The sequence below is a fragment of the Aethalodelphis obliquidens genome, unplaced genomic scaffold, assembly GCF_003676395.1.
Source record: "Aethalodelphis obliquidens isolate GAN/ISIS:26980383/991018 unplaced genomic scaffold, ASM367639v1 scaffold5, whole genome shotgun sequence".
NCBI classification, from domain to species: domain Eukaryota; kingdom Metazoa; phylum Chordata; class Mammalia; order Artiodactyla; family Delphinidae; genus Aethalodelphis; species Aethalodelphis obliquidens.
The window spans coordinates 53,722,329-53,744,398 of record NW_020837949.1 but is presented as its reverse complement, the minus strand read 5'-3'; the positions used below and the strand labels follow the sequence as shown (position 1 = coordinate 53,744,398).

Genomic DNA, 22,070 nt, shown 5'->3' with positions numbered 1-22,070 from the left:
GAGAAACACCACCTCTCCTTTGATACAGCTGCACAGGTACCTGACCAACTACACTCAACTAGAGAGATTAAATACACAGTAGAGGGTACGTGCTCACGTGAGACGCAGCTATTTTCTCTCTTAGTGATATACTTATCTACCTCCCTGACTTCTTGACTTTTGAGACCAACTAGATTCTTTAACTTTGCCATAGTTCTGAGATGTCTGTCAGTTTGTCTTGTCTTTCTGAATTTGATCTTTAGCCCTGGACAAGGCCCTGTCCACTCCTGTGATGGGTTCTCTATGGTAAGGCCCTAGCTACTCACTTTAGGCATTTAAAAAATATAAAGAGAAAACCACAAGTTGCAGAATTTCACCATCCAGAGAGAACAACCTTAACATTCTGGTATATTTCTTTTGTTTTTTTTGATCTATTAAGCAGCTACTATGTTACAGATTATTGTAAATCTGGTATATTTCTTACTGATATTTTTAATGTATGCATATAACTTTAACAATATACTATATGCAGAATTTTACATTCAACTGCAGCCACTAAAGATTTTATTGTAAGCCTTTTCTCATTCTATATTTTCCCAAATAGTAATTTTATTTGCATAATAGCCTGTCATATGCATGGACCAACCAAAATGTACTTTATACTTACTGTATCTTTATATATTGAGTTTACATTTCTACAGAAGGATATAGTAATATTAAGGCTCATGGACCTGATTCCTGTCTCCAGGGCTACGTCTCTTACTATTGCTCTACTGAGGACTTTTCAGCTGTGGTCCCAGCTATCCTGCCATGCCCATCACCTGAAACCAACTGTGTGACAGCTAGTGAGAGCATTGCCTAAGATTCCCAATTTTCAGAGCCTGGTCAAATTAAGATCAACCTCACTTCTCTGCACCTTAACTCCTCTGTCATATCTTATATATCATTTGTCTCCCTTTCTTTCTATTTTAAAAAGACTGTGTATATATTGCCTAGGTTAACCCTAAACTTGTGCTCTTAATTCCATCCTCTCATGCCTTCTTTGGGAATTCCACCCTCCAATTTTCCACGTACTAGCTTCTTATTCCTCTGCCTATAGGGGAAAACTTCATTTTTCCCTATCCTAAAAATTATAAATAATAACAAAACCAAATATCTTTGATTTTGCTACCAGTTGAATTGTTCTCCATCTTCCTTTTTTTTCCTTCTCCATCTGATTTTAATATATAAGTCTGCATTCACTGCCTCTGTTCTCACAATCCTCTCATTCTTTAGTCCTGTATCTGCCCTGACCACTTTATGGCAATAGATCTGCCAAAAATGAACTACAACTTTTCAGATATCACATCAGTTGGCGTTTTCATTCCTCAATTACAGAAGCCTCTACAGTATTTGACACTGAGACCACTACTTCCTTCATCAAACATTTCATTCACTGGCACACAAGACATGGCAGTCTTTAGCTTTTCCTCCTCCTCTCTGAACCTTCCTTCATTGCCAGTTTCTTTGGATTGCTTTTTGTTTTGTTTTGTTTTTCCCCAGATCTCAATATGGGCACTCTCCATGTTGCTGTTCTTGGTCCCTTGCTGCTTACATGCTTTATCTCCTGGAAAACTCAAGCACCCTGATGGTTTCAATTTTCACCTCTATTTGGGTGAATTTCAAACCTGTATTTCTGGTCTCTGCTTTTAGTATCCAATGTCTACTATCTACCAAACACTTTCTCCTGTTTATCTCAATAGCTCAGATCTGACAGTTAATAATTTCTTTACTCATTTCTCTACTTCATATGTCCTCCCATTTTTCCCTATTCATAAGTTAGCTTTCTTTTCTACCAGTCTTATTGCCACCCATTTAAAGGAACATATAACTTAAAAATGTATTTTATATCTTCTCTCCTTTCCTAGATTGATTATGAATTACAGAAACTATGAAGGTAGGAAGTATGTCCTAAGTAACATTATATCCTCTACATTGCAAGTGCCCTCTATCTTGATACCACCCATTTCAGTGTGACTCATTTTATCATTAAATATTATGATCCCTTAGCTGTAACATGCAGAACTCTTTTTCCAAACATGGTAGAGAATGTTATTAGCATTAGGAATTTAACATCTAGGTGGGTGGGACAGAGATTATGAATAATTATAAATATTAGAAAATAATAATATTATCAACAGTATTAAATAACATTAATAGTAATAATTATAATTAAACTAACTTGGGTATGACTTTAAAAATTCTGTTATATTTAGCATCAGAAAAATCTAAAGTTGAAAAAAATACATAAATTTTTTTGTTTAAAATGACTGAAGAGTTTGAGACTACCAAAAGAACTGTTTTGATGTGTTGCATTTATTTATTTTTTAAAAATTAATTAATTTTTATTTTTGGCTGCATTGGGTCTTCACTGCTGCACGTGGGCTTTCTCTAGTTGTGGTGAGCGGGGGCTACTCTTCGTTGCAGTGCGTGGGCTTCTCATTGTCCTGGCTTCTCTTGTTGCAGAGCATGAGCGCTAGAGCTCAGGCTCAGTAGTTGTGGCCTAGATCTGGGATCTTTCCAGATCAGGGCTCGAACCCATATCCCCTGTATTGGCAGGTGGATTCTTAACCACTGCATCACCACAGAAGCCCGATGTGTTGCATTTATGATCCCACTCTGTCTTCCCAAGTTCAAAGAGAAATGAGAAAGACTGTTCTATTTTATAAAGACATAAGTTATTACTGAAAGACTATTGAAAACTTTACCTGTAATATGCTGCTTTGGTGGTTCTGCATGATAAAAGTCAATAATACACTTACAAATTTGTATCCTCAATTCAGAACTTGGTATTATCATTAAGTCACCTGCCAGAAAGATAAACAAATGCTATTCAATAACAGTGCCATAAGTTTATTTGCAGTTTTAAGCATACAGTGTTAGTAACATGATTAAAAATATCATCAGAGATTCAAACTGGATCATGTAATTTTATACACACACACACACATGTGCGTGCGCATGGATGCACAAAACACCCTGAATATCTATCATTGTAACACTTGGCCCCTCAATCAACTCATTCTCTCCTTCCCAGGAAGAAAAGAATGGTAATTAGCAGCATAAATGCTAGAACTAGATTGTCTAAGATTAAATCCTGGCTCTGCCACTTACTACCTGTATAAACTTGTGTCTTTTAGTTTTCTCATCTATAAAATGGTATAACAATAGTTACCACTTTAAAGATTGCTGTGAGAATTAAATGCGTTAGTATGAGAAAAGGGCTGAGACTTTTCCTCCCTAACTAGAGAGTCAGTAATCTGTTGCCTCTAATAATGCATCCTTTGCTTAGAGAAGTTCCAAGTGAGCTTTGCTCCCTCAGTTTATTGACAGACTGGAAGGCAGTGAGTTTCTAGGCAGTCTTTGCCCTGCAGGTTTTATGTTCAGGTTATTGTGGTGGGGATGGAGGATAGGGAATATTCCTTTTCAGTCATATTTAAACTACTTCTGAATTGGCTTCAGTCTATATTTCAAACTGGATTGTATCTGCTCTGGTGAAGTCCTACAAGTATGATCCCTAAGAGAATCTGAAAATGATCAGTAGGGTTCTGGAAATGATCCAGAATGTCCTCTGGGAGCCTGAGGACAACTGGAGTCAGGAATATCAGCTTCAGGACTGAAGCAGATCTGCTTGGATTCTCTGAGGGAAAGAGATAATTAGGTGTGCCTTGAAGACTTGTGTTTTGCATTAGGCTTTGCATAATGTTTATCTCTGGGGGTAGCCAGTGGGTGGGGAAACAAGCAGACAGAAGGAGGGAGCACGTAGGAAAGGCTCACCCTAGCTTGAGAAGAATCTATCAGCAAAAGCTAGCACTTAAAAAAACAGATAGGTTCAAGATTATTCTCTTAATTTTTTTGGACCCATCCTTTGAAGTTGAAAACTCACTATGTTTTGAAAAAAATTAGGCAACAGGAACAACAAAACTTTTCTAATAAAACTATCCAAACGTTCAAGTTTATGGGAAATTCTAAGGTTTCTCGTCTGCTTCACCACCCTTTTAGTTCCTGTAGGTTTAGATCATCTCTCATAGTTTCCTGTTTACAATCTCAGGGCAGAGGACCAACTTTTTCCTTCATATGTTTCCAGAATCCTGTTCTTAATTCAGAAATATCTTTCATTTAGAAGAAAAAGTAATATAATTTACTAGTACATAGTAGAAACTGGAAGTTACTAAAAATGAATAGCCTTTGTTCAAAACTTTGTACTACAATTATTTTAGTTTAAACTCATGGTTCCAGCAATTAAAAAAATGAGGGACAGAGCAGCAGTACTTACGGTAAGTAATCAGTGAAAGGAGTTCATTTTAAGCTAAGAGTTCATACTGCCCTCAAATGAGACAGTAATATGTTCTGTAGGCAGGCATTCAGCAAAGAGTAGACTGACACAGTAAAAAAGCTCCATGTATTTATTATACAAATGCATATTTACAAATAATAAGGGCAACAGATTTTTTAAATGTTATCAACCAAACCTACACTTTTTATCTGTTAATACTATCATATCCCCTTCTAGGTTGGCTTCTCACTGTAAATTTCCACTGATGAGAGATTCACAGAATTAAAGTTTCCCATTAGTTTCTAGTCTTCCTGCTCCTTAAGGTCATCTTACTGAACTCCCCATGTTTATTCTAATTTCCTTGATACCTTCACCCACTTTAGGCCATAATAATTCCTCCCAAAGTATCTACAGTTGAAGATTATGAAATTTATTTAGACATAAAAGTGTTAGTGTCTATGTTAAAAATTTTAAATGCCTTTTACTTATATTAGTTTCTATCATCTTTCAGTATGGAGTATAATGCTGGGAACATAACTATTCAGTAAATATTTATTTTTAATTTGTTAGGCCATTTGTGTATCTTTTATTTCTCCTGTACAAAGACCTAAATTAATAAGCATAAATTTAATGTGGGATTTGTTTTGGGAACATGCTGTTATGTCTCAGGGGCTGATTCAAGGAGCTATAGTGTTTGATCTCATTTCTAAAAAATTATTATTTTCTTTCTCTAGAAAACTGAGCAATAACCCAAATATGAAACCTGATTACAATATTTTTCATATTTTTGTATACAAAAACACAGGCATCGTTATATATATTATACTAAAGCTCCCAATATCCCACCATTTTATGATTTTATTTAAGACTTTAAATTATTTAATGAACAATTTGGCCCTTGCTAAATTGTTAGAATTGCTAACAATTCCAGCAATCAGTTAGGTTCAAGCAATGATTAGAGTTCAAAGATGAAAATATTTTTGTGATTACTGAAAGAGAGGAACACATACTTCTGATTTACAAAAAAAAATGTCACCAAACATTTCATCAAACTAAATATATAACATCAAGACAAATAAGTGCAAATAAGTATCTGCCAGTCCTTAAAATTAAGGAACAAAAAATCCTGTTGGTATAATGAAACACCTGAGTAGAAGATAATACAAACAACGTCACCAAGCACACTGTGATTAATTCCCAACAAGAAAAGAGCCTAGATTTGGAGAAGAAGTATCCTTAGTGAAACTTTGTGCAAGAGCTATTTCCTTCTTGTCAGTAGGGCCTATCATCTCAACTCACCCAGAAGTGCAATTGAATTAGCAGTATCTTCAGCATATGTTATTTCATCCGATACTTTCTTTTTCAAAAATGGCAAGCTTCAATAAGAATGAAGAATATATGAGTTATGTTTAATGAAGTCCTTAATTGAAGCATTATTTGCAAAGTAGAAGAAAATTTCTTTTCTAAAGATTAAAACGAGGATAAATATCCTGTTTCTTTAGCCCTGGAGAATTAACAACTACCAAAAATATTTCTGTGTTTCTAACCAGTTGACCAAAATAAAATAAAATAAAACAAAATAAAATAGGTTTATAAAAATGAAGAGACATGGACATACAAGGCAAGGGTTAAGAAAGCCATATTGCAACAGTACATAAATAAAAAACTTAAGAATCTTCCTTCTCTCTGAGGGCAAAATAATACTAGATTATACCTGTACTATTAAAATTAGGAAGACATTGGAAAATCTGATACAAATCACAGATCTAGTCTCACCTATAACTTAAAGGCTGTTCAAGGGCTTTTTCTGAAGTTTTTGAAACTCCAGTTAATAGATCAATGGTCTATTTGTTCTTAAAAGTCACTGACTTTTTCCTTATTAATTGGATCAGTTACCATCCATGAAATAACAAATATACTTTTTGAGACACTAAAGAATTTAATAAATATTAATTATATTAGAATTACATTTCACAGCTAATATAACCAAAGTTATCTGAAAATAATTTATTCACAAATCATAAAAGATAGGGCACTCGAACCTAGGTCATTAGTCTAAGTGTCAGAGGAGAGAGAAAAGTCACTTCCTAAACAAAAAATATAAACTATTTCAGCATTTCAGGAGTTCAAAATTTGAACTTTGTATCCTATTTAAAGATATTTAATATATCTTATATATAGGACTTTAAATTCATGTTTTTCAAGAAAAATTAACCAAATAGTTGAAAAAGAGCACTTGGAACTATCACATGTGGATGTATATAGGTCAACTGGAATTAAAAGATATTTCAAGGGCAAGTTATGAAAAGGAATATTTTATAAATACCATAGAGGTTCATTTCTGGTGTTTGTTAGAATTTTTCATTTGAAATAAATAACTTAATTACTTGATATCCAGCTCATTGTTGAATCTCTAAAGTGAAGAACTATAAAATGAATTGTTCTTGTCCTCAAATTTTTTCCTTTTTTACCAAAGGAAACAACCTAAAAGATAAAGCATCAGAATAGTTTTCCACCAAAAAGGTTATGAAAAAAAATAAGTATTATACTTCTGATGCACTGAGAGAAACATACTACTTAGAGGCCAAAACAGAAGGGTTTGATTTTATTTTTTAATTTTCTATGTTTTTATCTCCCAAAAATGTCCTGAAAAGAGAATCAAGTGAGGGTGTGGTGTGGAAAAATGCACGATGAAAGTAGAAATTAGGAAAGTAAAAAGAAAAAAAAAATGATGTAATTATGAAATATGAAGGAAAGTGAAGAGTGCATTTCAAAAGATTTCTCATATTATGCAATGAAACATTCAGTCACAGCTTTCATAGAGAACCAATTCTTGGTGGAGCTCTGTAGGAGTACTGATGTTGAAAGTAATGCTTGCAAATCTGGTGTTCTAAGACTTGCATAGCCTCAAAATCTGAAAGTGTTTTACATAATATTATCTCACATCAATATACAAATAATTTTCAGTTAGTACATTACAGTTCCTTGACAGCATCAGAGCAATAATTTATTTCTTTATTTTTCATGGTCTCTATTAAAAAGTAAGGTGTGGTAAGGGCATTCAATAAATTTTTTTTGAACATCTATTCAGATAACAAAATCTTAAATGTAATTAGTTACAAAATTGCAAATATTATTGCTACCAAATCTAAAAGTGAGAGATAAACTTACCACATATACATAGTCCTACTAATACTATTATTTATATATTAAAAGAAACTCACTATTTAAAAAGTAAATTGGTAGAAAAGTTTAGAAGGTTAAATTGTCAGAAAAGTTTATTCCTTGTTTAAGAAATTTCCTCTACCATATTATATTGAAAACCAAAAACATATATTTTAATATATATCTTGATTAGCCACTATGTGGCTAGTTCCCCCAAATGGTTGAAGAAAAAATAGTACAGAGGATGGAATATATAAATTTTATAATTCTGATCTCTAATTTACATTTTGAAAAAAATATGCCAAAAATAATTTGGTGATAAATCATTCTTTATTCAAATTTGGAAGATCAAATAAAACATTTTGACTCTCATGTCTTTGAGAGTCAAATTTCTTAGAGAGATAGAAAAAAACTAGGCAGAAACTATTAAATATTGTCCATAAATTTTCTCAAGGATTCTCTAAAAATATTATTTCTTTGTTTTATCTCATATTTATCATTCACTTGAGAGCAATTTATTATGAGAAAACATTCGAATATACTTACAGTTTAATCTCTTGTGGTCAGCAATCTCAGACTACAATAAAATAAAATGTACTACCTTTGAGATACCAGCTGCTGGAATCAAGTGATCAAGTGAAGTGTCCTGAGTTCTGTATCACTTTTCTATACCATAATGCATAATATTTTTGTAAGACAAAATAAAACAGAAAATACTGCATGCTAATATAAAACAAAGTTAAAAAAAAAACTTACCCACATAATTTTAGGATATTACATGCAGGTTCTATAAAATGGGGCTGTTTTTTAATTTTTCCTGCACACAGATTCAGAATTTTAAATATCTGTGCTAAATCCCTTAGGGGCTTTAATATTTTTAGTTAAGAAATAAAATTAAGATTTTTATTAAAATATCCTTTACAGCACTTCTGTCAAGAAAAGTCTATAGAATTCCATCTACTTTGTTAAATGTGGTTTAATTATACCAATTTTGAAATCTAAAGAGGAAAACAGAACCATGTTTTTTTAAGGAATATTATTTAATTTTTGTCTCAGTAACCTCTTATTCAAAATATTTTTTTCTCTTCTCACCACATCTTTAGAATTTGACTACCAACTACTACACCACATATTCAGTTGAACAATAACTTATTATTGGCAATGAGTAATAACACTTTGAAAACAAAACTAACTTAATGGCTCAATTATATCCTTAATCTCCACCCACATACAAAACATATATTGCTCAGGAATAAGCAACCCAAACCTACCTTACTTTTATGTGTTATTTTATTAACATTACTCAGGTGTGTGCTCTTGTTTTTAAGGTTTAAATTGGTTGAAAATTTTATTTAAGACTAGTTTATGAAAGCAAAATGTACCCTCTCTAGATCTTCAGGTAAAAGCACCTTTTATTTTACCTATTTAAAAAACCCAGTTGGTACATAAACAAATTTCACATTTTTTGTTTTGTTTTGTTTTTTAATACAGTTAAGGGGACATGGTAGCTGTGACTTGCACTTCTTGATTGAATCTGATCACTTCTAGTCTCTAGGAGCTTCTTAGAAAAAGATAGGAGAGCTGGATGTATTAGAAATACAAACCTCTGTTAACTTCCTAGAGAAATGATCCCTCTCTAACTTATGTTTGCTTTATGTGATTATAACCTCTAAACCCAGCCTACTAAAGGCATTCAGAAACAGTCATTTGCCACCAACTCTCTAGCCTGAAGAAGAAAAAAAAAGGGAGGTGTTGAGTTATTGGGTTAAGATAAGAAATCACTTGCTAGTAGACTTTCTTGGCTACCAGTAAACAATGCTTGATATCGACAAGCCCTCAGGTAACTGACTGAACAAATCCATATAAAACAAGGCTAAGGCACCACTTCCCTGAATCGGAGGCTTAAGACGTTTTGAAATCTTGGAACAAGATAATATTAGAGACTGCTGTCTTCTTGGGACCAGACTGGACAACTGTTAGAGATTAGTTAGATCAATACTACTGTTAAGTGTGGTCTGTGGACCATGCCAGTTCTGGAATTGTATGTTACCAGTCTGTGGAAAAATAACTGCAGAAAGTGAATTTCCTGTGACAATTTCATTGCATTTTTACAATAGCATATATATGCAAAGGATAAAAAAAAAGAAACAACCCCCAACAGCAAACTGGTTCTTAATCACAGATAGTTTTGAGACATACTGGTTTCTACATATTCTGATCAGGGTGGTATCTTCATTGAGGATAACATATTTATAGAATGTTTTACAGATTATCAAGAAGTTGCTCATACATTATCTCATCTAGTCTTCCTAGCAACCTTATGAGGGGCTGTTATCCCTATTTTATAAGGGTGGAAAAGTTAAGAAGCTTATCAACAGTGCAAATACTCAGGTAAATTGGTAGAAACAAGACTTTGACTTGGCCCTGCTAACTACATAAACTGTCTCTCTGAGTCTATAGAAACTGACACTATCTGCACAGTTAATATTGCATTATACTGTTTCTTCAAATTTATATTCTCTGATAAAAATATAATTTTGTAAAAAGCACAAAATGTTAGATATTTTCTGTGGTAAACAGAATAATGGCCTGTCCTAATCCCTAGAACTTGTGACTGTTACCTTCCTTACATGGCAAAGGGACTTTTCAGATGTGATTAAGTTAAAAGCGTTGACATAGGAAAGTTATCCGAGGTTATACAAGTAGGCCCAATGTAATCACAGAGTCCTTATAAGGAAAGGAGAGGCAGGAGAGGGTCAGAGAAGGAGATATGATGACAGAAGTAGAGGTGAGAGTGATGCTACTTCAAGGAAGGGCCCAGGAAGCCTAGGAATGCAGGCTGCCTCTAGAAGCTGGCAAAGGCAAGGAAATGGATTCTCCCCTAGAGCCTTCAGAAAGAACCAGCCCTGCCAACAACACCTTGCCTTTAGCCCAGTGAGACCTCCAGAACTATAAAACAAAAAATTTATGTGGTTTTAAGGCACTAAGTTTTTGGTAATTTGTTACAGCAACAATAGGAAGCTAATGCGTTTTCTAATAAAAATTCTCCCATTTCAGGATAACCAAAAAAACATACACATATAAGTAAAGGATACAAGTCCATTCTGATAACACTGCACCATTTTCTTGACAGATTTAAGTTGTTTTTCTTCTAAATCATCCTAAAACAAATTATCTATTTTAGTTCTTTTGTGTTATTAATTCTGTTGAGATTTTAAAATTTTTCCTTAGTTATCAAGTAATTCTTAAATTACTATATTATAATGTAAGCATTAAAAATGTTTCATAAAACAGTGAAGGTAAAAATAAACTACCATTTATATTTGAATAAGAAATTGCGAATCAAAACTAGGTTAATATAAAAGCATTAATTGTTTCCAGAAATAATATTAATAATACTGAAGTATGTTGAGCATTTTTCTATGCCATGTACCATTTAGGCAAGGTATATACATATCATTTCATTAATCTTCAAAATAACCCTATTAGGAGGTACTTTTATTATCCTTCTTTTTCGGAATATGAAACTCAAGCTGAAACACTACGTAATTACCCAAATCACACAGCTAATAAATGGTGATGTAAGAAGTCAAATTTGACAATCTGACTCCAGAAATTGTATTTTTAACCTCTAAAATATACCCAATGTAATGGCTCAAACTAAACATCTTCAGCCAATAAAAACAAAACAAAACAAAGCAAAGCAAAACTCTGTATACTGATGCATTTTCATGACTGAATCACTTTTTTGTGTGTGTGTGGTACGCGGGCCTCGACTCTTACTGTTGTGGCCTCTCCCGTTGCAGAGCGCAGGCTCCAGACGCACAGGCTCAGCGACCATGGCTCACGGGCCCAGCCGCTCCGCGGCATGTGGGATCTTCCCGGACCAGGGCACGAACCCACGTCCCCTGCATCGGCAGTCGGACTCTCAACCACTGTGCCACCAGGGAAGCCCCCCCATTTCTGTTCTTTTAACCTTCTTGTTTGTGAGAAACTGTGGCGTGTGTGTGTGTGTGTGTATATCTGTGTATATAGACATATGTATGAACATATACATACACACACACACATACATATTTTGTCTACCCTTATTTAACAGCTAGTAGGAGCTCTACATAGTTGGGTTTCCTTTTTTAAAAACTGCAGATATATTCACAATTAAAAATAACTTTCACAATAATCATAGCCAACAAAAGATAAATTATTCTTATAAAGTCATTATTCTTAATGTGTTTTTTTCTTCTTTCTATGTAAAAATGTAGAGACTAAAAAATGTTAAAACAATGACTAAATTTTTGCACCTGCTAATCACAGGACATTGTTTTGATCTGCTATACCATGGTCAGCCCATTTCCCACTTACTGAAAGTATGCAATCTTCATCCTGTAGTAATTTTATAGTGTATACTGGCTTTTTAGGCATTCAGTCAATTCTTGGGTAACATCAGGAGAGTGTCATATAAACATGTATGCATATGCATTTATTATCCTTTCTCCTAATGCCTAAACTTCAATTTTGAGTCTTGTATCTTTATTTCCATTACATTCTGTATAAGAGTTCTCTCAAAATAAATTACTTATGACTGGATATGAGTATGTACATATCCTAATTTCTTATCAGGAAATTTTTAAGTACTACATCATTATACACTTTTTCTACCCTTGTGCCCATATCCTACTTGGTAATAAGCTATGAACAGAGGCTAGATCAGTCTTTCTTTACTCTTATGATTTCTTCTGTTTATATCCACCATGGATTTGTCCATCCCATGTAATCAAATCTATTCTTTTCCAGCCTCCCTACCAGGTTAAATATATTCATACTAAATTTAAATAGTTCTTCAAGATGAGACATATACTATTTGAAATGTTTTCAACAAAAGGAGAGAAATGAGACATATTTAGGGGAATACATGTTACCTTTCAGGGAAATCACAGTTTCTAAGTGAAATAGAGAAATTTTCTCTCAAAGCTTACTTTACCAGTCTCTTCGAGGAGTTTGATGACACAATTTAGGTCCATAGGCTTGAAAACACCCTAAAAAACATAAAACTCATAGTATTCTATGTCATGAGAAACAAGAAATCACATCAAACACACTATTTTTATATGGCATTATCTCTTAGCAACTTAAAAATATCTTATGAAAAAAAGATAGTAAAGGACAATGAAAAGCAGATGAGACTTATAGGAGTAAATAAATTTTGGAGTGAACCCCCCCAAACCTCTTGAATTCTAGTATTACCTTACAATCTTTTTTTTTCATTTTATTTTTCTTTATTATTATTATTTTAACATCTTTATTGGAGTATAATTGCTTTACAATGGTGTGTTAGTTGCTGCTTTATAACAAAGTGAATCAGCTATACATTACATATACATATATCCCCATATCTCCTCCCTCTTGCATCTACCTCCCACCTTCATATCTTACAATCTTAATGTCTTTAAATTTCTTAGTCCTGAAAGGACCAAGAGAGCATCTGGAATAATAGCACTTCCATGCTTTGGAAAATAAAACGATCTCATTCATACATATTACATATCTCATGCATACACATTACACTGAGTTTGCCTACGCAGATATACATAAGACTAGCTTCTAAACTACAGGTAGGCGATCGCCTTCTTGAACCAGGTATTCCCTCTCCCAGCAGTCTTACATCACCTGTAGTAGAAAACAGGAACTGCCAAGTTCTACAGAGTTTACATCTTAAATATTTCTTGAGCCCACTCCATCTTTTTTTTTTTTAATTATTATTGGAGTATAGTTGCTTTACAATGTTGTGTTAGTTTCTGCTGTACAACAAAGGGAATCAGTTATACATATACATATATCCACTCTTTTTTAGATTTCCTTCCCATTTAGGTCACCACAGAGCACTGAGTAGAGTTCCCTGCGCTATACAGTAGGTTCTCATTAGTTATTTATTTTATATATAGTCATGTATATATGTCAATCCCAATCTCCCAATTCATCCCACCCTCCCCCTTCCCCCTTTGGTAACCTTAAGTTTGTTTTTTACATCTGCGACTCTATTTTTGCTTTGCAAATAAGTTCATCTGCACCATTTTTCTGGATTCCACATACAGTATAAGTGATATTATATGATATTCATCTTTCTCTTTCTGACTTACTTCACCCTGTATGACAATCTCTAGGTCCATCCATGTCTCTACAAATGGCATTATTTCATTCCTTTCATGGCTGAGTAATATTCCATTGTATATATATATGTACCACAACTTCTTTATCCATTCCTCTGTCAATGGAAATTTAGGTTGCTTCCATGTCCTGGCTATTGTAAATAGTGCTGCAATGAACATCGGGGTGCATGCATCCTTTCAAATTATGATTTTCTCCAGATATATGCCCAGGAGTGGGATTGCCAGGTCATATGGTAGCTCTCCTTTTAGTTTTTTAAGGAACCTCCATAGTGGCTGTACCAATTTACATTCCTACCAACAGTGTGGGAGGGTTCCCTTTTCTCCACACCCTCTCCAGCATTTATTGTTTGTAGATTTTTTTGATGATGGCCATTCTGACTGGTGTGAGGCGATACCTCATTGTAGTTTTGATTTGCATTTCTCTAATAATTACTGATGTTGAGCATCTTTTCATATGTTTTCTGGCCATTTGTATGTATTCTTTGGAGAAACGTCTATTTAGGTCTTCTGCCCACTTTATGATGGGGTTGTTTGTTTTTTTGATATTGAGCTGCATGTGTTCTTTGTATATTTTGCAGATTAATCCCTTGTCAGTTGCTTTGTTTGAAAATATTTTCTCCCATTCTAAGGGTTGTTTTTTCATTTTGTTTATCATTTCCTTTGCTGTGCAAAAGCTTTTAAGTTTAATTAGGTCCTATTTGTTTATTGTTCTTTTTATTTTCATTACTCTAGGCAGTGGATTGAGAAAATCTTGCTGTGATTTATGTCAAAGAGTGTTCTGCCTATGTTTTCCTCTAAGAGTTTTATAGTATCCGGCCCACTCCATCTTAATGATTTATTCAGTTCTCATTTCTCACTCAGTTTTGAAGGTTTCCTGCTGTTTGTTCTCCCCGCCTCTAGTCTTGCACCCTTACGGTTCTACCCTCTGATCAGAACAATAAAACCCAAATCTGAACACAACACATCTAAATCATTCAGTGACTCTCCACTAATGCCTTTCACCCCCTCCTCTGTTTTCATTATGTTGTTACAATCCTATCTGTCTCCTTAGTTAACATCCCCAGGTCCTTCAAGACACAGTTCAGGTGTCACCTCCCCAAGGGAGGAAAAAGGATACAACAAATGTCCCTCCTGAGTACTCCCATTGCACTTTGAATGTATATCCATCACAATTCCCATCACCTTATTCTAAAATGGTTTACATCCTTATCCCCTATCCCAAAGTTTACTTTGAGGGAAGACTTTTGTTTTCTGGCATCCCCAGCACCAAACACTGGGTGTAACATATATAAGTTATTTGTAGGTAAATGGGGAAGGAAATAGAAGGTGTTATCCAAAGTTTAAGTACTTATGATAGTATAGAAATGTCAAAATTCTAAATGCAGTTTTGGCTATATTTATCTTGGGGATTAATGCTTTGCTGCATGGCGTTTTCTTTCATTCAAATGTTATATCAATACTGCTCACTCCTATTAGAAGGGTTAAGCTATCCCAGTCTCTTTTGTTTCCTTCTTCCCATCTCTCCTGCTTTCATACTTATTTCTACTTTAAAATAACTGTTTGAAAAGATGACGTAATAAAAAATATTCAAAAAGAAAAAGATCTTATCATCAAAATACATTTTTATTATTTTCTGCTTTATATATGTATTTTAATATTTTATTTTCTGTTTTTGTTTACATGTATAAATACATTACATAATTTCACTTAGTGTTAACACTATTGTATATTCTGATTTTTAAATCTATAATACATACCGTTCCATATTTCTACATAGTCACCTTTCTACGCAGTCATTATTCCATTGCCTCTTAGGGCTAGAATTTCCTTTCCTTTCACAATTACAAACTCACATGTTCTGATCTCAAGAAATCTCTTTCAAAACCAATTTTCAGTTAAGCGTTCTAACATTAAGTCTGCAGAATAAGTATCTGAGTGAGTTTATTTACTCAATATGATTTTTACTTCAAAAATTAACAATCAAAAAGGATTTACTCCCATAATTGCTGGGTGGGTGACTCGCAGACTGGAGAACACTTATACCACAGAAGTCCACCCACTGGAGTGAAGGTTCTGAGCCCCCACGTCAGGCTTCCCAAGCTGGGGGTCTGGCAATGGGAGGAGGAATTCCTAGAGAATCAGACTTTGAAGCCGAGTGGGAATTGACTGCAGGACTTCAACAGGACTGGAGGAAAAATAGACTCCACTCTTGGAGGGCACAGACAAAGTATTGTGCGCATCGGGACCCAGGGGAAGGAGCAGTGACCCCAGGGGAGACTGAACCAGACCTACCTGCTAGTGTCGGAGGGTCTCCTGCAGAGGCAGGGAGTGGCTGTGGCTCACCGTGGGGACAAGGACACTTGCAGCAGAAGTTCTGGGAAGTACTCCTTGGCCTGAGCCCTCCCAGAGTCTGTCATTAGCCCCACAAAAGAGCCCAGGTAGGCTCCAGTGTTGGGTTACCTCAGGCCAAACAATGAACAGGGAGGGAACCCAGCCCCACCCATCAACAGTCAAGTGGATTAAAGTTTTACTGAGCTCTGCCCACCAGAGCAACAGTCAGCTCTACCCACCACCAGTCCCTCCCATCAGGAAACTTACACAAGCCTCTTAGATAGCCTCATCCACCAGAGGGCAGAGAGCAGAAGCAAGAAGAACTACAATCCTGCAGCCTGCGGAACAAAAACCACATTCACAGAAAGGTAGACAATATGAAAAGGCTGAGAGCTATGTACCAGATGAAGGAACAAGATAAAACCCCAGAAAAACAACTACATGAAGTAGAGATAGGCAACCTTCCAGAAAAAGAATTCAGAATAATGATAGTGAAGATTATCCAGGACCTCGGAAAAAGAGTGGAGGCAAAGATCGAGAAGATGCAAGAAATGTTTAACAAAGACCTAGAAGAATTAAAGAACAAACAAACAGAGATGAACAATACAATAACTGAAATGAAAACTACACTAGAAGGAACCAATAGCAGAATAACTGAGGCAGAAGAACAGATAAGTGACCTGGAAGACAGAATGGTGGAATTCACTGCTTCGGAACAGAATAAAGAAAAAAGAATGCAAAGAAATGAAGACAGCCTAAGAGACCTCTGGGACAACATTAAACACAACAACATCCACATTATAGAGAAGAGAGAGAGAAAGGACCTGAGAAAATATTTGAAGAGATTATAGTTGAAAACTTCCCTAACATGGGAAAGGAAATAGCCACCCATGTCTAGGAAGCGCAGTGAGTCCCATACAGGATAAACCCAAGGAGAAACATGCTGAGACACATAGTAATCAAACTGGCAAAAATTAAAGATAAAGAAAAATTATTGAAAGCAGCAAGGGAAAAACGACAAATAACATACAAGAGAACTCCCATAAGGTGAACAGCTGATTTCTCAGCAGAAACTGTACAAGCCACAAGGGAGTGGCATGATATACTTAAAGTGATGAAAGGGAAGAAACTACAACCAAGATTACTCTACCCGGCAAGGATCTCATTCAGATTCATTGGAGAAATCAAAAGGTTTACAGAAAAGCAAAAGCTAAGAGAATTCAGCATCACCAAACCAGCTCTACAACAAATGCTAAAGGAACTTCTCTAAGTGGGAAACACAAGAAAAGAAAATGACCTACAAAAACAAACCCAAAACAATTAAGAAAATGGTCATAGGAACATACATATTGATAATTACCTTAAACGTGAATGAATTAAATGCCCTAACCAAAAGACACAGGCTTGCTGAATGGATACAAAAACAAGACCCATTGCAGGGCAGAAGTTGAGACACAGATGTAGAGAACAGACGTATGGACAACAAGGGGGGAAAACTGTGGTGGAGTGGGGATGGTGGTGTGCTGAATTGGGTGATTGGGATTGACATGTATACACTGATGTGTATAAAACTGATGACTAATAAGAACCTGCAGTATAAAAAAACAAACAAACAAAACAACTAATACTAAACTTTCATTGGGTTATTTGCATGGAAATATGTTAATATAAATGTTTCAGACATTACATGAATTTTTTAAAAACCTTATATGTTCTGGTATAATGTTATAAGTCATAATTCTAATTATTACTTTAAAATGTATATCTCAGAAATAACTAAATTTCCTTGTCAATTGCATTATTATGAACTTTCATCAAATCTTTAACTGTGGTCATTTTTAAGTCTTTTGTCATTTACAGACAGTTCTGGGTGTACTCTGATGCTTTTGCAAATACGTTCCTATAAAAGGGTTTCATCTTCAAGGAATTCATGGAAAATACTGACAAGTACAGGTTTCTGGTAACTGACTGTACTGCTGAACTGAATGAATAAGCATTTTCAGAACTCTAATGGAAAACTGATGAACTCATAAAAGTGCTAACAAAAGATAAAGATGAAAAAAAATTACATGGGACTGAGTGAACTGATGAGGATGATTATAATTTTTGTGACTTTCTGTTTGAATAAAATAAAAATCCCACAAGGAATCAGAGGCAAAAAATATACAAATCAATTTTCACTGCAAAGTAAAGGAGCTGTTACAGTGGAGTATTACTGGACTGAATGTCAATATTATGACATAGTATGAGTGTGTTTTGTGTTTGGTAATTGCCATCACTGTTGCTTTTGTTGTGGTCATCCATTTACAATGCTTGGTGTCAGTCTATTTACCTCTTGTAAAAATAAAATACAGTGTGTGTGTGAAAAAATAATTAATTAATTAATTAATTAATTAACCCTACCAAAAAAAAAACAAGACCCATATATATGCTGTCTACAAGAGAGCCACTTCAGACCTAGGGACACATAGAGACTGAAAGTGAGGGGATGGAAAAAGATATTCCATGCAAATGGAAATCAAAAAAAAGCTGGAGTAGCTATACTCATATCAGATAAAATAGACTTTAAAATAAAGATTGTTACAAGAGACAAGGAAGAACACTACATAATGATCAAGGGATCAATCCAAGAAGATATAACAATTATAAATATATATGCACCCAACATAGGAGCATCTCAATACATAAGGCAACTGTTAACAGCTGTAAAAGAGGAAATAGACAGTAACACAATAATAGTAGGGGATTTTAACACCTCACTTACAACAATGGACAGATCACCAAAATGAAAATAAATAAGGAAACACAAGCTTTAAATGACACAATAGACCAGATAGATTTAATTGATATTTATAGGACACTCCATCCGAAAACAGCAGATTACACTTTCTTCTCAAGTGCGCACGGAACATACTAGAGGATATCACATCTTGGGTCACAAATCAAGCCTCAGTAAATTTAAGAAAATTGAAATCATATCAAGCATCTTTTCTGACCACAACGCTATGAAATTAGAAATGAATTACAGGGAAAAAAACAAAAAAAACACAAACACATGGAGGCTAAACAATACGTTACTAAATAATCAAGAGATCACTGAAGAAATCAAAGAGGAAATCAAAAAATACCTAGAGACAAATGACAATGAAAACACGATGATCCAAAACCTATGGGATGCAGCAAAAGCAGTTCTAAGAGGGAAGTTTATAGCTATACAAGCCTACCTCAAGAAACAAGAAAAATCTCAAATAAACAATTTAACCTTACATGTAAAGGAACTAGAGAAAGAAGAACAAACAAAACCCAAAGTTAGCAGAAGGAAATAAATCATAAAGATGAGAGCAGAAATAAATGAAACAGAGACAAAGAAAATAATAGCAAAGATCAATAAAACTAAAAGCTGGTTCTTTGAGAAGATAAACAAAATTGATAAACCATTAGCCAGACTCATCAAGAAAAAGAGGGAGAGGACTCAAATCAATAAAATTAGAAATGAAAAAGGAGAAGTTACAACAGACACTGCAGAAATACAAAGCATCCTAAGAGACTACTACAAGCAACTCTATGCCAATAAAATGGACAACCTGGAAGAAATGAACAAATTCTTAGAAAGGTATAACCTTCCAAGACTGAACCAGGAAGAAATAGAAAATATGAACAGACCAATCACAAGTAATGAAATTGAAACTGTGATTAACAATCTTCCAACAAACAAAAGTCCAGGACCAGATGGCTTCACAGGTGAATTCTATCAAACATTTGGAGAAGAGCTAACACCCATCCTTCTCAAACTCTTCCAAAAAATTGCAGAGGAAGGAACACCCTCAAACTCATTCTATGAGGCCACCATCACCCTGATACCAAAACCAGACAAAGATACTACAAAAAAAGAAAATTACAGACCAATATCACTGATGAATATAGATGCAAATATCCTCAACAAAATACTAGCAAACAGAATCCAACAACACATCAAAAGGATCATACACCATGATCAAGTGGGATTTATCCCAGGGATGCAAGGATTCTTCAATATACGCAAACCAATCAATGTGATACACCATATTAACAAACTGAAGGAGAAAAAATGTATGATCATCTCAATAGATGCAGAAAAAGCTTTTGAAAAAATTAAACACCCGTTTATGATAAAAACTCTCCAGAAAGTGGGCATAGAGGGAACCTACCTCAACATGATAAAGGCCATATACGACAAATCCACAGCAAACATCATTCTCAATGGTGAAAAACTGAAAGCATTTCCTCTAAGATCAGGAGCGAGACAAGGATGTCCACTCTCACCACTATTATTCAACAAAGTTTTGGAAGTCCTAGCCACGGCAATCAGAGAAGAGAAAGAAAAGGAATCCACAGAAGAATTAAAACTGTCACTGTTTGCAGATGACATGATACTATACATAGAGAATCCTAAAGATGCCACCCGAAAACTACTAGAGCTAATCAATGTATTTGGTAAAGTTGCAGGATACAAAATTAATGCACAGAAATCTCTTACATATACACTAATGATGAAAAATCTGAAAGAGAAATTAAGGAAACACTCCCATTTACCATTACAACAAAAAGAATAAAATACCTACGAATAAACCTACCTAGGGAGACAAAAGACCTGTATGCAGAAAGCTATAAGACACTGATGAAAGAAGTTAAAGAGGATACCAACAGATGGAGAGATATACCATGTTCTTGGATTGGAAGAATCAATATTGTGAAAATGACTATACTCCCCAATGCAATCTACAGATTTAATGTAATCCCTATCAAATTACCAATGGCATTTTTTACGGAACTAGAACAAATAACCTTAAAATTTGTATAGAGACACAAAAGACCCCGAATAGCCAAAGCAATCTTGAGGGGAAAAAACGGAGCTGGGGAATCAGACTCCGTGACTTCAGACTATACTAGATAGCTACAGTAATCAGGACAAAATGGTAGTGGCACAAAAATAGAAACACAGATCAATGGAACAAGATAGAAAGCCCAGAGAGAAACCCACACATCTATGGTCAACTAATCTATGACAAAGGAGGCAAAGATATACAATGGAGAAAAGACAGTCTCTTCAATAAGTGGTGCTGGATAAACTGGACAGCTACATGTAAAAGAATGAAATTAGAACACTCCCTAATACCATACACAAAAATAAACTTAAAATGGATTCAAGACCTAAATGTAAGACTGGACACTATAAAACTCTTAGAGGAAAACGTAGGAAGAACACTCTTTGACATAAACCACAGCAAGATCTTTTTTGATCCACCTCTTACAGTAATGGAAATAAAAACAAAAATAAACAAATGGGACCTAATGAAACTTGAAAGCTTTTGCACAGCAAAGGAAACCATAAACAAGACAAAAAGACAACCCTCAGAATGGGAGAAAATATTTGCAAATGAATCAACGGACAAAGGATTAATCTCCAAAATATATAAACAGCTCATGCAGCTCAATATTAAAAAAACAACAACCCAGGGCTTCGCTGGTGGCGCAGTGGTTGAGAGTCTGCCTGCCGATGCAGGGGACATGGGTTCATGTCCGGGTCCAGGAAGATCCCACATGCTGCGGAGCGGCTGGGCCCGTGAGCCATGGCTGCTGAGCCTGCGCGACCGGAGCCTGTGCTCCACAACGGGAGAGGCCACAACAGTGAGAGGCCCACGTACCGAAAAACAAAACAAAACAAAAAAAACAGCCCAATCCAAAAATGGGCAGAAAACCTACATAGACATTTCTCCAAAGAAGACATACAGATGGCCAAGAAGCACATGAAAAGCTGCTCAACATCAATAATTATTAGAGAGATGCAAATCAAAACTACAATGAGGTATCACCTCATACCAGTTAGAATGGGCATCATCAGAAAATCTACAAACAATAAATGCTGGAGAGGGTGTGGAGAAAAGGGAACCCTCTTGCACTGTTGGTGGGAATGTAAATTGATACAGCCACTATGGAGAATAGTATGGAGGTTCCTTAAAAAAATAAAATTAGAATTACCATATGACCCAGCAATCCCACTACTGGGCATATACCCAGAGAAAACCATAATTCAAAAAGACACATGCACGTCAATGTTCATTGCAGCACTATTT

The 22,070-nt window shown here is 35.0% G+C and overlaps 1 protein-coding gene and 1 long non-coding RNA gene across 2 annotated transcripts in view; one reads left to right on the top strand and one right to left on the bottom strand.

The window, feature by feature from the left end:
* The window catches only part of CFAP69 (cilia and flagella associated protein 69), a 73,659-nt gene that overhangs the window by 42,491 nt on the left and 9,098 nt on the right, over positions 1-22,070 (bottom strand). Inside the window, exons 2-6 of the mRNA XM_027102388.1 lie at positions 12,436-12,495; positions 10,555-10,620; positions 8,216-8,325; positions 5,594-5,670; positions 2,727-2,825 (exon numbers count right to left, since the gene is read on the bottom strand). Of these exons, the coding sequence (XP_026958189.1) occupies positions 2,727-2,825; positions 5,594-5,670; positions 8,216-8,325; positions 10,555-10,620; positions 12,436-12,495 (412 nt within the window). The remainder of the gene's footprint in view (positions 1-2,726; positions 2,826-5,593; positions 5,671-8,215; positions 8,326-10,554; positions 10,621-12,435; positions 12,496-22,070) is intronic.
* The window catches only part of LOC113618338 (uncharacterized), a 112,609-nt gene that overhangs the window by 86,068 nt on the left and 4,471 nt on the right, over positions 1-22,070 (top strand). The gene's annotated exons all lie outside the window — the stretch shown is intronic.